This window comes from Monodelphis domestica, chromosome 3 (assembly GCF_027887165.1).
Source record: "Monodelphis domestica isolate mMonDom1 chromosome 3, mMonDom1.pri, whole genome shotgun sequence".
In the NCBI taxonomy this organism is placed as follows: Eukaryota; Metazoa; Chordata; class Mammalia; order Didelphimorphia; family Didelphidae; genus Monodelphis; species Monodelphis domestica.
In genome coordinates, this window is record NC_077229.1 from 17,488,416 (window position 1) to 17,502,266 (window position 13,851).

Sequence of the window (13,851 nt, forward strand, 5' to 3'; positions counted from 1 at the left end):
ATTTTTGGCCACCACAAAGAGCGCAGCTATGAATATTCTTGTACAAGTCTTTTTCCTTATTATCTCTTTGGGGTCCAAACCCAGCAGTGCTATGGCTGGATCAAAGGGCAGACAGTCTTTTAGCGCCCTTTGGGCGTAGTTCCAAATTGCCCTCCAGAATGGTTGGATCAGTTCACAACTCCACCAGCAATGCATTAATGTCCCAACTTTGCCACATCCCCTCCAGCATTCATTACTTTCCATAGCTGTCATGTTAGCCAATCTGCTAGGTGTGAGGTGATACCTCAAAGTTGTTTTGATTTGCACCTCTCTGATTATAAGAGATGTAGAGCACTTTTTCATGTGCTTATTAATAGTTTTGATTTCTTTATCTGAGAACTGCCTGTTCATGTCCCTTGCCCATTTATCAATTGGAGAATGGCTTGATTTTTTGTACAATTGATTTAGCTCTTTGTAAATTTGAGTAATTAAACCTCTGTCAGAGGTTTTTGTTATGAAGATTGTTTCCTAATTTGTTGCTTCCCTTCTGATTTTAGTTACATTGGTTTTGTTTGTACAAAACCTTTTTAATTTGATGTAATCAAAATTATTTATTTTACATTTTATGACTCTTTCTAAGTCTTACTTGGTTTTAAAATCTTTCCCTTCCCAAAGGTCTGACAGGTATACTATTCTGTGTTCACCTAATCTACTTATAGTTTCCTTCTTTATGTTCATGTCAGTCACCCATTTTGAGTTTATCTTGGTGTAGGGTGTGAGATGTTGATCCAAACCTAATCTCTCCCACACTGCTTTCCAATTTTTCCAGCAGTTTTTATCAAATAATGGATTTTTGTCCCAAAAGCTGGGGTCTTTGGGTTTGTCATAAACTGTCTTGCTGAGATCATTTACGCCAAGTCTATTCCACTGATCCTCCTTTCTGTTTCTTAGCCAGTACCAAATTGTTTTGATAGACACTGCTTTATAGTATAGATTGATATCTGGGACTGCAAGTCCTCCTTCCTTTGCATTTTTTTTCATGATTTCCCTGATATCCTTGATCTTTTGTTCTTCCAAATGAACTTAGTTATGGTTTTTTCTAATTCAGTAAAGAAGTTTTTTGGTAGTTCAATGGGTATGGTACTAAATAAGTAAATTAATTTGGGTAGGATGGTCATTTTTATTATATTAGCTCGTCCCACCCATGAGCAATCAATGTTTTTCCAATTGTTTAGATCTAGTTTTAGCTGTGTGGAAAGTGTTCTGTAGTTGTGTTCATATAGTTCCTGTGTTTGTCTCAACAGATAGATTCCTAAATATTTTATATTGTCTAGGGTGATTTTGAATGGTATTTTGCTTTCTAATTCTTGCTGCTGAACTGGGTTAGAGATATATAGAAATGCTGATGACTTATGTGGGTTTATTTTGTATCCTGCAACTTTGCTAAAGTTGTTGATTATTTCGAGTAACTTTGGTTGATTCTCTAGGATTCCTTAAGTAAACCATCATATCGTCTGCAAAGAGTGATAGCTTGGTCTCCTAGAAACTAATCTTTTGAGAAGGTTTAGAGAGAAACAGAAGTTGGCATCCAAAAATCTTTGCATTTTTGCCACAGGTGGAAAACTGAGTTTATCAAAGTAATAGCATCTACTTTATAGGGTGATCTTGAGATCCCAATAAGAATGCACTTGACTGGTCTTAAAGCCCTATCGAAATGCAAGTTTTATATGGAGTATTTGACTTAGTTTCTTTTAGAAGCAGTTCTCTGAGAAGAACTAGCCATGGAAAGCCCTACCTGGTGATGATATTAGTATCTGCTACTTTAGAAAGGACATCATTCTAGAACGCTGCCATCCATTCAGGAACACTCCAGGATAAATTTGTATTTTGTTAATCCCAGTAGCATTTCTGTACATTGAAAAATAGCCATCCCTTATCTATTGTCAGCAGTACCATGATCGAAGACAATTCCCAAAGGACTCATGAAAACTGCGGTCCACCTCCAGAGAAAGAATGGAGTCTGAATGCAGATTGGAGCCGGCCATTCTTCACTCGAGTGTTTTCTTTTATGTGCGACTTGGCTTCTTTCACCACATGACAAATCTGGAGATATCTATGGCATGATAATACACGTAGAGCCGGTGTCAGAGTGTTGACTGTCTCGGGGAGGAAGGACAGAGATTTGGATCACAAAATGTCAGAAGACAAATGTTAAGCACTGTTTCTACATGTAGTTGGGGAAAAATACAATGAAACATCAAGGGAAAAGAATAGGTCATCGTTCTATGAGCATATTCTTCGGCGCAGAGAAAGCGTGTTTGCTAACTCTACTGAAAAATTGAATGAGATTGTATTTGCAGTGGTCGTCTAGGCCTACCCTCTCATTTTATAGACAAGAAAATCAAGGTGTGGAGAGGTCACTCCACTCATTGGCAAATGTGGCACTTGGACCAAGTCCCTTTCACGGGTGCTTTGGAAATACGCTGTCCAAGGTCTCTGATGGTCATGTTGGTTTGATCCCAATGGAAAAAGGAGCAGACGGATGGGCTTTGTCTTTGCTGTCATGGAGAATATGGGAGAAAGAGAATCTAGCCTTTTGGGGTCCTTGAAGGCATTTACATCTTCTGTTTTTTGGGAGGCAAAAATATAGTCCATGACTCCTGCCTGTGCTTTGGATGGAAGCATCGAATGGGAGTAAATCATGAGTGGAACAAAGTTCAGGTACTTGAGAATGAACAGGAAGGGACGAATAATCCAATAAAGTGGAAGTAATTGATGGCAGTGATTCGTAGCTAGAAGGAATCTTTTTTTTTTTAAACCCTTACCTTCCATCTTGGAGTCAATACTGTGTATTGGCTCCAAGGCAGAAGAGTGGTAAGGGCTAAGCAATGGGGGTCAAGTGACTTGCCCAGGGTCACACAGCTAGGAAATGGCTGAGGCCAGATTTGAACCTAGGACCTCCTGTCTCTAGGCCTGGTTCTCAATCCACTGAGCTACCCAGCTGCCCCCTAGAAGGAATCTTAAAAGTAGAGCTTTTTATGTTAAGCAGATGCGTATGCTTTACCTGTCTACACCTGGTGTACATGTAGTCATGAGCTAGCTAGGTAGCACAGTGGATAGATCACTGGGCCTGGAATCAGGAAGACCTAAGCTCAAATCTTCCCTTGGGTGCTTACTAGCTGATCCTGGGCAAGTCACTTAATTTCTGTTTGCCTCAGTTTCCTCAACTGTAAAATGGGGATAATAAGAGCATCTAAGGCTCACATGAGATTATGATTGTAAAACAATTAGCAGAGTGCCTGGCACATAGTAGGTGCTATATAAATGTTGGCTGGGTGGCAGCTGGGTGGCTCAGTGGATTGAGAGTCAGGTCCAGAGATGGGAGGTCCTGGGTTCAAATCTGGCCTCAGACACTTCCTAGCCGAGTGGCCTTGGGCAAGTCATTTAACCCCCATTACTTAGCCCTTACTGCTCTTCTGCCTTGGCAGTATTGATTCCTAAGACAGAAGGTGAGGGTTTAAAAAAAATGTTGGCTGTTATTGTTAATCAAGGGCTGCTTTTCTGGAAGTAGTGATGTGCTTGTCTGTTGTCCTCTTTTCCATCCTCAGAGTGCTGTTCTTCCTCAGGCTTAAATAAACTATTTTGTTGTAGCTGCATTCTATTTTCAGGCTCCATTTCATTCTCTGTGAAGATGGAAAAATTTTGATTATGAAAACTTCAGATACAGTAGACTGACTAATAATACAGTGGCTCATTCTGGTGTGGTCTCTTTTTTTTTTTTAATAAAACCCTTATCTTTTGTCTTAGAATCGATACTAATTATCAGTTCCAAGGCAGAACTGTAAAGACTAGGCAGTTGGGGTTAAGTGACTTGCCTGGGGGCCACACAGCTAGGAAGTTTTTGAGGACAAATTTGAACCCAGGACTTCTTTCTCCAGACCTGGGTCTCTATCTGCTAAGCCACTTAGCAGCCCCTATGATGTGATTTCAGGGATGGCAGAGTAGTGAGAACACTGTCTTGTCTTCAGAGAACTCTGGCTCTGCTGTTTATTACAGAGTTCCCCAAACCTCAGTTTCCTCATCTATAAAATGGGGAGACTAATACATAGGGTGCCTTCCTTAGAATTGTGAGGATCACATGAGACAGTGGATGGAAAACACCTCGTCAGCCTTAACACGCTTTGAAAATGTCAGCTGTTCTTTTGGCTTGTCTGACCTTGGGTAGATGACTCCATTTTACTGGGCGAGGGTTTTCTCATCCGGAAAAGATGATTGGATTGGAGCATCTTTAAGATCCCTTCCAGGTCTAACTCCCAAGTCGGGCAGAGGTGAGGAAGGAAGACGTAGTAGATAGACTACATTAGGGTGCATTCCTGCTTGTGGGCAAAGTTTCAGCTTTTCCCCAACTTACAAACACATTGTGCGCGACAGTGTACTTGGCAGTTCTTTGGAACGTGTTCCATTTTCTCATTAAAACAATGTTATAAAGAGTGGCTAACCTAGCGGGCTTGTCCTCTAAATTGTATTTCATTCTGTATGCTGATAATAACAAGTGTTGTAATAAATAATGATTCTGTTGCAATTCCAGTTATTACAATTGAAAAGCCAATTCAGAAATGCCGCTCCCTTAGGAGGGGCGCGTTCCTTTAGGAGAATTGTTGAGGAAAGCCTTTGTTGGGCGCAGTCTCTCGTTCGAGCTCTGTGCCATTGCTCCCGAGGCAAACCAGGAAACTGGCTCTGTTCGCCCTCAGTCAGGGCGTCTATACCAAATAAATATAAAGTGGTTAAGAAGGAGCCGGTGGAAACGGAATGAGATTCTGAAGAGGACTTGGGCGTACTTTCAGGGGCTTTAAGAAGCGGGTTCTCAGCTCTCGTCTTCCTTCAACGTGGATGGCTTTTGGTTCTCATCATGGCGTAATGATGAAGATTTCCTTGGAGATTGTATATTAAATTAATTATTTAGTAATAAAAGCTGGAGGGAGTGAATGAAAAGCTACCAGGTCGTCCTAACTGAAAACTACTTCCATGCTTCCCAGGATCCAGTTCCCAGCTGTGGTTCAAGTGGAGCGTTAGGCGCTTCTGGGAAGGGAGAGAGATGCAGCTCTAGCCGTGTTCAGGAAGAGTCCCTCACTTGAGACTGCCCATTCGCCACATCTAAGAATGGACGGTCCACCCCGCATCTTGAGCCTTGTTTCTCAGGACATGGTGCTGTGGAGACCTGGTTGCTCATGCTGTTGATCAGAGCTCTCGAGTCTTTCAGAGCTGGAACTCTACAAATTATTTCCCTGTTTCTGCTTTCATCCTTCATCCGTTTATTCAAGTCTTCCCAGGTTCCTCTGAAACGTTCGATTAAGCGCCTACTGTGTGCCAGGCCCTTTGTCCTTTGTCATTTCTTAGTGCATAATATCCCATCCCACTCATGTATTGTGATCTGCCCAGCCATTCTTCCGTCATGTCATCGAGCACTCCCTTTGCTTCCTGTTCTTTGCTATGCCACAAATATTGGTTCTAAATAGTCTGGCACACGTGCGGTCTTTTTCTGCCTCCTTGGATCTCTTTGGGGTTTAGGCCTCGCGGGGGGTGCTGTCAGAAGTTATCCGGGGCATGATGGCTTCTGTGGTGTGGCTCCAAGTGGCTTCCCTCATGGCTGGGCCAGCTCCATCCTGCAGCCCTTCCATTCAGCGGGCTCTTTTCTGTCAGTTAGAAGACTGATGGGTGGGAGCTGGAACCTCTGACTGGCTTCAGGGCGCAGCTTTCTGAAGGTTCCTTTTGGCCCAGAGGCAGGGTGGGGTAGTGGAGAGGGCTGCGGACAGCGTCCCCAAGGTCTGGGTTCGGCTCAGCCTCAGACGTGTACTAGCTGTGGGACCCGGACAGATCCCTTGTCCGCCTCTGCCTGGGCCGGCCGCACCTGACCCAAAGACAGGTAACGGCCTGCCCTTGTGGGCGTTCCCAAGCCCAGAATGACCGGTGCTGACGAGGGACTCACACAGGTCCTTTGAGTCCGTTTGGCCTCATTTATTTCCCGAAGGCTGCCGTTCCCTTTGATCGCTTTCTGTCTAGCGTCCAGCGTTTTCTTGTATTTTATTAGGCCCCGCGGCTCTGGCATCAGGTCTAAGAAGAGTGGCGAGGGCTGGGCCACTGGGGTGAAGCGTCTCACCTGGGAGCACATAGCTCGGAAGTGTGGGGTCAGATTTGAACCCAGCTTCTCCGGTCTCCAGGCCCACGATTCTCTCCACTGTCCTGTACGGCGTTTTAAATACTTTTATTTTTATGTGAGGCTTAGAATCTCAGCAGTAGCAGGAGCATCCAAGCCTATCGAGGCTGAACCAGCCGGAAAAGAGCCTCTATTGCCTCCGATCCAACAAGGGCCCTCTGAAGACCGGAGACCCTTTTACTTCTCAATCAACTTTGTGTTTTTCCTAAAGCCTTTCATTTTCTTTTTCTCTCTAAGTCCGTTCATTTTGGAGTTCTGGGAACAGGACATGATTCCTAAGCCCAGTAGCTTTACTGGAGAGGTGGGAAAGAAATAGAATGGGAGAAGAACCAAGAGAAGTCTTTGTGCTATCAATAAGTTAACTAAAAAAATATTTGATTCCCTCGTGAAAAGGACCAGTGCGTTAACTGCCCAGTGCTTTGCTCCCCTTCACAAACGTACGGCTACCCAAACTTCATTATCCATTTCTTGTCTCCGTGCATCCACACAGGTCAGCCTAGTGCCCCCCCCCCCAGCTTGCCCCGCCCCCCCCCTTCCAGAAGACTTCTCTTCCTCCAGGCTAAGTTCAGGGCCTTTCCCCTCCTCACTCATGAGCACGACAGCCTCCTCCAGTGGCCTTATTTTTTACTGGTTTGTGCACCTGTTGGATTCCCCAATAGAAAGTATTTTCCTTGAGGGCAAGGACTAGCTCCCTCATGTGCCTTTGTATCCCTGGCACCTGTACGGTGCTAAAGGTGTTTATGGACTTCATTGAACTTCGTCCTCCTTAATCTGTTCCATCCGGTTCCCTTCTGGAGTAGGCAGTCACCCAGGCAGCTGCCTTTGCATGCGACACCACTGCAGGTTGTCTCTGCCTCCCGAGTCATTTTGCCCATTTGTTTCTTGTAGAACTGCGGTGCAACCCGGGCCAGTTTGCTTGTCGCAGCGGTGCCATCCACTGCATCCCCCTGTCCTGGCAGTGTGATGGCAGGGGGGCCTGCGAAGATGAGAGCGACGAGGTTGGCTGTCCAGGTGAGTGAGGAAAACAGGGCTCTAGAAGCGTGGCCATACCGAGTGGCCAGTGTGGCCTGTATGTGCTGGTATCTGTACTCTGTATTTCGTACCGAACAACATTCTCAAGTACTAACTGCCCAACGACAGAATGACGACACTTTGATAAAACTACCATATCAGAATTAGTTACACACTTTGAACAAATAACATTAATCATTTATTTACTCTGTTCTTTTCTGATCTGGAATAGGCTGTCTGGCTTAGAATTGATACAAAGTCTGAGGCAGCTGGGTGGCTCAGTGGATGGAGAACCGGGCCTAGAGAGAGGAGGTTCTAGGTTCAAATCTGGCCTCAGACACTTCCCAGCTGGGTGACCCTGGGCAAGTCACTTGACCCCCATTGCCTAGCCCTTACCACTCTTCTGCCTTGGAACCAATACACAGTATTGACTCTAAGATGGAAGGTCAGGGTTTAAAAAAAAAAAAGAATTGATACAAAGTAGTTCCAAGACATTGCCTAGGGTCACACAGCTAGGAAGTGTCTGAGGCCAGATTTGAACTTGAGACCTCCTGTCTCCAGGCCTGGTTCTATCCACGGAGCTACCTAGCAGGCTTCCTTTTTTCTTCTTCTTTTTTTTGACTATCACTTTTAGCTTTTATTTATTTTTAAAAATTTTCTTTCTTTTTTTAAAAGTTAATTTATTCAGTCAATTTACAACATTATTCTTTGGTTACAAGAATTATATTATTTCCCTCCCTCCTCTCCCCATAGTTGACGCGCAATTCCACTGGGTATTACATGTGTCCTTGATCAGAACTTATTTCCATGTTGTTGATGTTTGCACTAGGGTGATCGTTTAGAGTCTCCATCCCCAGTCATATCCCCTCGACCCATGTGATCGAGCAGTTGTTTTTCTTCTGTGTTTCCACTCCCACAGTTCTTCCTCTGGATGGGGATAGTGTTCTTTCTCGTAAGTCCCTCAGAATTGTCCTGGATCATTGCCTTGCTGCTAATAGAGAAGTCCATTACATTAGATTGTGCCACAGTGTATCAGTCTCTGTACAATGTTCTCCTGGTTCTCCTTTCACTCTGCATCAGTTCATGGAGGTTCTTCCAGTTCACGTGGAATTCCTCCATTTCATTATTCTTTTGAGCACAAGAGTATTCCATCATCAACAGATACCATAATTTGTTCAGCCATTCCCCATTGAATGGCATCCCCTCATTTTCCAATTTTTTTGCCACCACAAAGTGCACAGCTATGAATATTTTTGTACAAGGCTTCCTTTTTTCTTTTTAAAAAAAATCAGTTTCTTTTTTTTTCCTATCAGTAAAGACCTGCCTTCTTATTTTCCTGTCCAGTCCTTCTCCCTTTGAGAACTAAAGAGAAATGAACCCTGTGACAAACATGTATTGTCAATAAAAATGAATTTCTGTATTAGCCATTAGCCAGAAAAGCATGTGTCATTCTTTGTTCCTGAGTGCTTCATTTATCAGGAAGTGGGTGGCCTATTTCATTGTTAGTCCTTAGGATTGGTCATTGGTCAGTACTCCTTCCACTGAGCAGAGCTCCAAAGTCCATCCAAGTAGTTTGCCTTTACCATGTTGATGGAATTGAATAAATGGTTCTCCTGCTTCTATTCACTTCCCTCTGGATTGGTTCATATAGTCTTCCCAGCTTTCTCTGAAACCATTTTCATCATCACTGTTTATAGCACAGATATTGATATATTACAGTTTGCTCGTCCTTTCCCTACTTGACGGGCAGCCCCTCAGCTTCCTGTTCTTTGCCACCTCAAAAATGGCTGCTATAATTGTACATCCTTAGGATCCCATTTCCCTCTTGAATCAAATGTATTTCTGGATCCAGCTCTGTATGTGTGTCTGTGTATTCTCCTCTCCTCTTCTCAGTGCTGATGAGTCAGCTGCTCCTCCGATGCTTCCTCCTTGTTTCTCTACGTGTCTGCTTGTGTGAGATAACTTTTTCTAAACTTCCTTCGACCCCACCACTCCCCCGGGGTATTCTCCTTCCCCTTTCTTTGCGTTCTTTTCTTAAGATCCTTAAAGTAGTGAGCTTCCCATCCCTGACTCTTCCAGGCATTGCCTTTTGCCTGGATGACCACTTGAAGGGGTGTTTAAAAAGTCTTAGGTTGTTACCCATCTCGAGTATTATATCATCACAGAAAACTGTGCTAGTGCTTTGTTCTGGTGAAAGAGATCGATGATTGAGGAGGATGGGCCAAAGGCAGACCATGGTATTGTCTGGGTTCGGGGTAGCATGCCATATTCTTCAGCTCCTCCGGGACATCTCCTCCTGGGACTGGCCTTCAAGGACCCTCAAGGACTCTCTCAGGAGGCAGAACACAGGAGGACTCTGGAGGGAGGCCCAGGTGTGAATTCAGCTGCATAGGCCCACCAAGCTCAGTATTGGCCCTGATTAGGTAATTTTGGTCACAGCAACTTATCTGAGTGGTCCATTAAGTCTAGATCCAAACAGGCACCGAGCAGGCACTAATTAATGGTCTGCCTTCTGAGGGCTGTGCCAGTTGCTGAGTTTTCTTGAGGCCTTTTTTCTAGAGCTGCGGGATGAGGTGATTTTTTAAGGTCTGACCCTGACTTTTCTCTCCCTGTTGGAAAGTCTGCTCGAATGCCATTTGAGAGCCTGTCTGTGACCCTTGATCATTCATCAATTGGGGAATGGCTCTTAGTTTTAGAAATTTGACTCATATCTATATTCAGTATACATTGGAGAAATGAGACCCTTATGAGAGAAATTGGCCAGAAAGATTTTGGCTGTCGATCACTTTATTGTCTGTGCTACTTTTTAGCATAATGTGGATTCTTGGCTGGTTTTTTCCCTTTTAATCCTTACCTTAGTCTTAGAGCCAATACTAAGTCCTGGTGCCAAGGCAGAAGAGCGCTAAGGGCCAGGTGATTGGGATTAAATGAGTTACCCAGGGTCATGGAGTAGAGGGTGTGTCTGAAGTCAGATTTGAACCCAGCTCCTCTTCACTCTTTTCCTGCCTCTCTATTCATTGAGCCACCTCCCTGCCTCAGAATATCTCTTTTAATTGGGTTTATTTTTGCTCTTGCTTTGTCTGAGATCATAGCTGATCTTTCTGGACGAGTTTTTCTGTTTCATGTCTGTCTCTTGTACACAACACGTTGGATTCTGGTTTCTAATCCATTCTGCTATCTGCTTTTGTTTTACGGGTGAACTCATCCCAACTGTTTATTTTCCTCCATCCCATATTTCTTCTCTCTTTTTGTCCCGCCTCTCCTCGAAAGTCTATATTGCTCCTAATTACGGCCTCCTTTTTGTCACCTCTCCCTTTCTCTCATTCCTTTCCCCTCATTTCTACACCCACTGGAGTGTACAGGTAGCTTCTTTCCTCTTTAATTATGAGAGTGGGGTTCAAGCATTGCTCTCCATTCCCCCATTTTCCCCTTCACAGTAAAAGCTCTTCCTTATGTGTCTCTTTTCTGGGAGAACATTGTCCCCACTTCATTCCTCCTCTCTTCCCTCTCCCCGTTCATCTTTCTTTCTCATCCCTTCATCTCCACCTAATGGACTCACACCTCTGCCCGATGACTGCAGAGACTTGCTGTAAAGCTTCATTGTCTCTGGCACTTTTTGGCTTAGTGTGGTTTCTCTGGAACAGGACGGCCCTCATCCTGTAAGTGTATCATCTCCCCACTCAGGAGTGTAGACAGTTGAGCTCCATTAATTCCCTTCTGATCTCTCTGTTGTCTTTACCTTTTTATGCTCCACTTGAACCTTCTGTTTGCATGTCAGATTTTCTCTTCTGGGCTGGTCTTTTCAGCAGGAATTTGACTTGAGAATTGTTCCAGGGGAAGGTCTCTAATCCGCCCTCGCAGCTCTGTCCCCTCCATGCGTCCCGAATCTCTTTGGAATGACCACTGCCGGACCCGCCGAATACCAATAGGATCCCGGCGCTGTGGGTGTTGGAACAGTTGCCGGAGATAATTCTGGCTCCTGAGCCCAGATGGGGTGGATAATTCATGCAGCTGCTGCCCTCCAACCCTTCTCACTGGCCTTCAAGAGTGTTCTTTCAGTTGAAGCTGCCCATGCCTGGAGGCTTCCCCCCCCTTCAAATTCTTACCTTCAGTCTTAAAGGAAAAAATAACCCTCACCTTTCATCTTAGAATCCATACTAAGTATCTGCAGAGAGTGATAGGCCATGGGGCTTAAGTGACTTGCCCAGGGTCACACAGCTCTGAACTATCTGGGGCTAGATTTGAACCTAGGACATTCCATCTCCAGGTCTGGCTCTCTATCCATTGAGGCACCAAGCTGCCCCTGTCTGGAGGCATTGAGGAAGGGCCATTGGAGGGCTAGTTTCTTTTCCATGGAACCTTTCTTGAGGCCTCCTTGTTCAGCCCTTCCCTGCCTTACTTCCCTCAGTTGGACAGGCGCTTGCCCTTCCCACACTTCTCACTGCCCATTTGGGATCTCATTCTTTTGCTGATGCTTTCTGCCTTGTGTTAGGAACTTGTGGTCCTGCCTTAGTGTCTTGTGGTCCTGCCTTAGTGTCTTCCAGCCCTGGAGGGCAGAAGCCACTGTCCCTTCTGGTTGCCACAGAGCCCAGGCTGTCCGTGGTGCTGAAATGTTTGCTGAATTCAGTTCCATTGAGCTGGGAATTCCAGTGACCTGTGGGCAGAGCTCCAGCAGAACCCAGCAGGAGGGGGTTCCTGAAGCCACCCTTTGTACATTTGGGGGGGGGGGGTGGACAGGAGAAGCTTCCATAGATTCTCGGAAAGCCCTTTAGAGCACCTGAGCAAGCTTCATTCCTTTTTAGAACTAGTACCTTGTGCTCTGGTGTAAAGAAAGCAGGAAGAAAGAAACTGGCCAAGCCTGGTGAGGCTTTTGTGATGATGAGGTAGATGGCACCAAATGGGAGAGGAGAGGGCTGCTGAGGGCTGGGCTGATGGGGACGAACCGAAGGCTGGCTCGTTGATTGTGTCCATAGTGCTCCAGCTTTCCAGATCCGCAGGGGCTGACCGTCTCGCTCAGTTTCCCCATTTCACTGAGGAGGAAATTGAGGCTCCATTTCCTTGGGCAGCCATAATCAAGTGCCCTTTGTCATTTTCTGCAGCCCGTTATCTCTCATCGGACTCCTGTGGCCATGGACAGATAGATGCATATGGCAGGGGCCAAGGGTAGGACACTGGGCCAAGAAGAAGGACCCCTCTCCCTAGCTTGGGCTGCTGAATTCACACTTGTATTTTGGGTAGAACCAAAGCAGAGAATTTCTTCCCTTTTTTCTCCATAAATGATTATGTCATTAAGCATGCATTTATTTCTCTGTTTATTAAAAACTCTGACTTTCTGTCTTAGTAACAACTCTAAGACAGATGGGCAAGGACTGGGCAAACAAAGCTAAGTGACTTGTCCAGGGTCACACAGTCTGAGGCCAGATCTGAATCCAGGTCCTCCCAAATCTACATCCCCAAGCATTTATTAAGCACTTACTCTGTGTCAGGCATTATGCTAACTCCTGCCAATAGAGATGGAAAGAAATGTGGTTCCTGCCCTCAAGGAGCTTATACTCTAGTGGGAGAAGACTCCATGAAGGAAAGGGGGAAGAGGGAAGAAGGTGTCCATATGGGAAGAATGGGGGAGGAAGGAGGAATGAAAGCACGGCTGGCCTGACTACTTTTTTCACGTGGAGGTCTGGGAGGGACGGGCCAGTATGAGGAAGGGAAGCAGAAGACTGTTCCTAGGGAACATCCATGGTGTGAACTTGGAAGACAGGAGGAGGAGGAGGGAGGGCTGGTTCTTTGTTTTTATGAGCTGATTCTGCCGTCTTTGGCTGGAGCCCTCTGAAGAGAGGAGCAATGGCGAGCCCTATTGAGGGTATCCAGGTGCTCTTGGCTGGCTGCTTGGAGGCCAGAACTGCTTTGCCCAGCTTTTCCATCTTCTCCTTTCTCTGCCTTTCCTCCAGTTTGGCCTCTTGTTTCCTCTCCGTTTCCTTTCTCTTGCCTTTTTGTTTTCTGATGCCCACCCGTACCTCTCCACAGGTCTTTTGTGAGATGAGTGCCCTGTAAACTTTAAGGTGCTATCTAGGAGGGGGCACCTAGGTGACACTGTGGTTTGAGGGTCAGCCCTAGAGATGGGAGGTCCTGAGTTCAAATGTGACTCAGACACTTCCTAGCTATGTGACCCTGGGCAAGTCACTTCACCCCCATTGCCTAGCCCTTACTACTCTTATGCCTTGGAACTAGTACACCATATTGATTCTAAGACAGAAGGTGAGGGTTTAAAAAAGGATGCTATCTAGGTCTGTGGTATTGTGTTCTCTGGTATATTTAAAAAAATAAATTCCATTTTCCCTTAAGTTCTCTCTCTATTATCCTATCTGAAAGATGTCTCCATCTTTCCAAATACTAACACACAAAGTGATCATTTGTTCTCAAGGGACTCTGTTACTTGGCCCGTGGAATGTCATGGAAGGTAAAGACATCTTCTAGGGGTCATGAACTAGAAAACCTTTGGGAAATTCTGGGCTAGAGTATGAAGTAGTGAGGGGCAAGGTTTCCAAGGAATCCGAGGAGTTAAATCTCTAAGCTCTGAGATCAGCGGGCTTCTAGCCTCGTCCCTGTCTGACCCTTGAAGCTTCCCCAGGACTCCTGGAGCTGTGCTG

At 45.3% G+C, this 13,851-nt stretch overlaps 1 protein-coding gene across 12 annotated transcripts in view; it reads left to right on the forward strand.

Annotated features, from left to right (window-relative positions):
- DGCR2 (DiGeorge syndrome critical region gene 2) overlaps positions 1-13,851 on the forward strand; it is an 87,451-nt gene that overhangs the window by 23,705 nt on the left and 49,895 nt on the right. For 8 of the 12 annotated variants that reach the window (XM_007490460.3, XM_016432518.2, XM_056821424.1 and 5 more), the window contains one exon: positions 7,082-7,204. The exons of the other annotated variants lie outside the window; for them this stretch is intronic. In XM_007490460.3, coding sequence (XP_007490522.1) covers positions 7,082-7,204 — 123 coding nt within the window. The remainder of the gene's footprint in view (positions 1-7,081; positions 7,205-13,851) is intronic. 12 annotated transcript variants of the gene reach the window in all.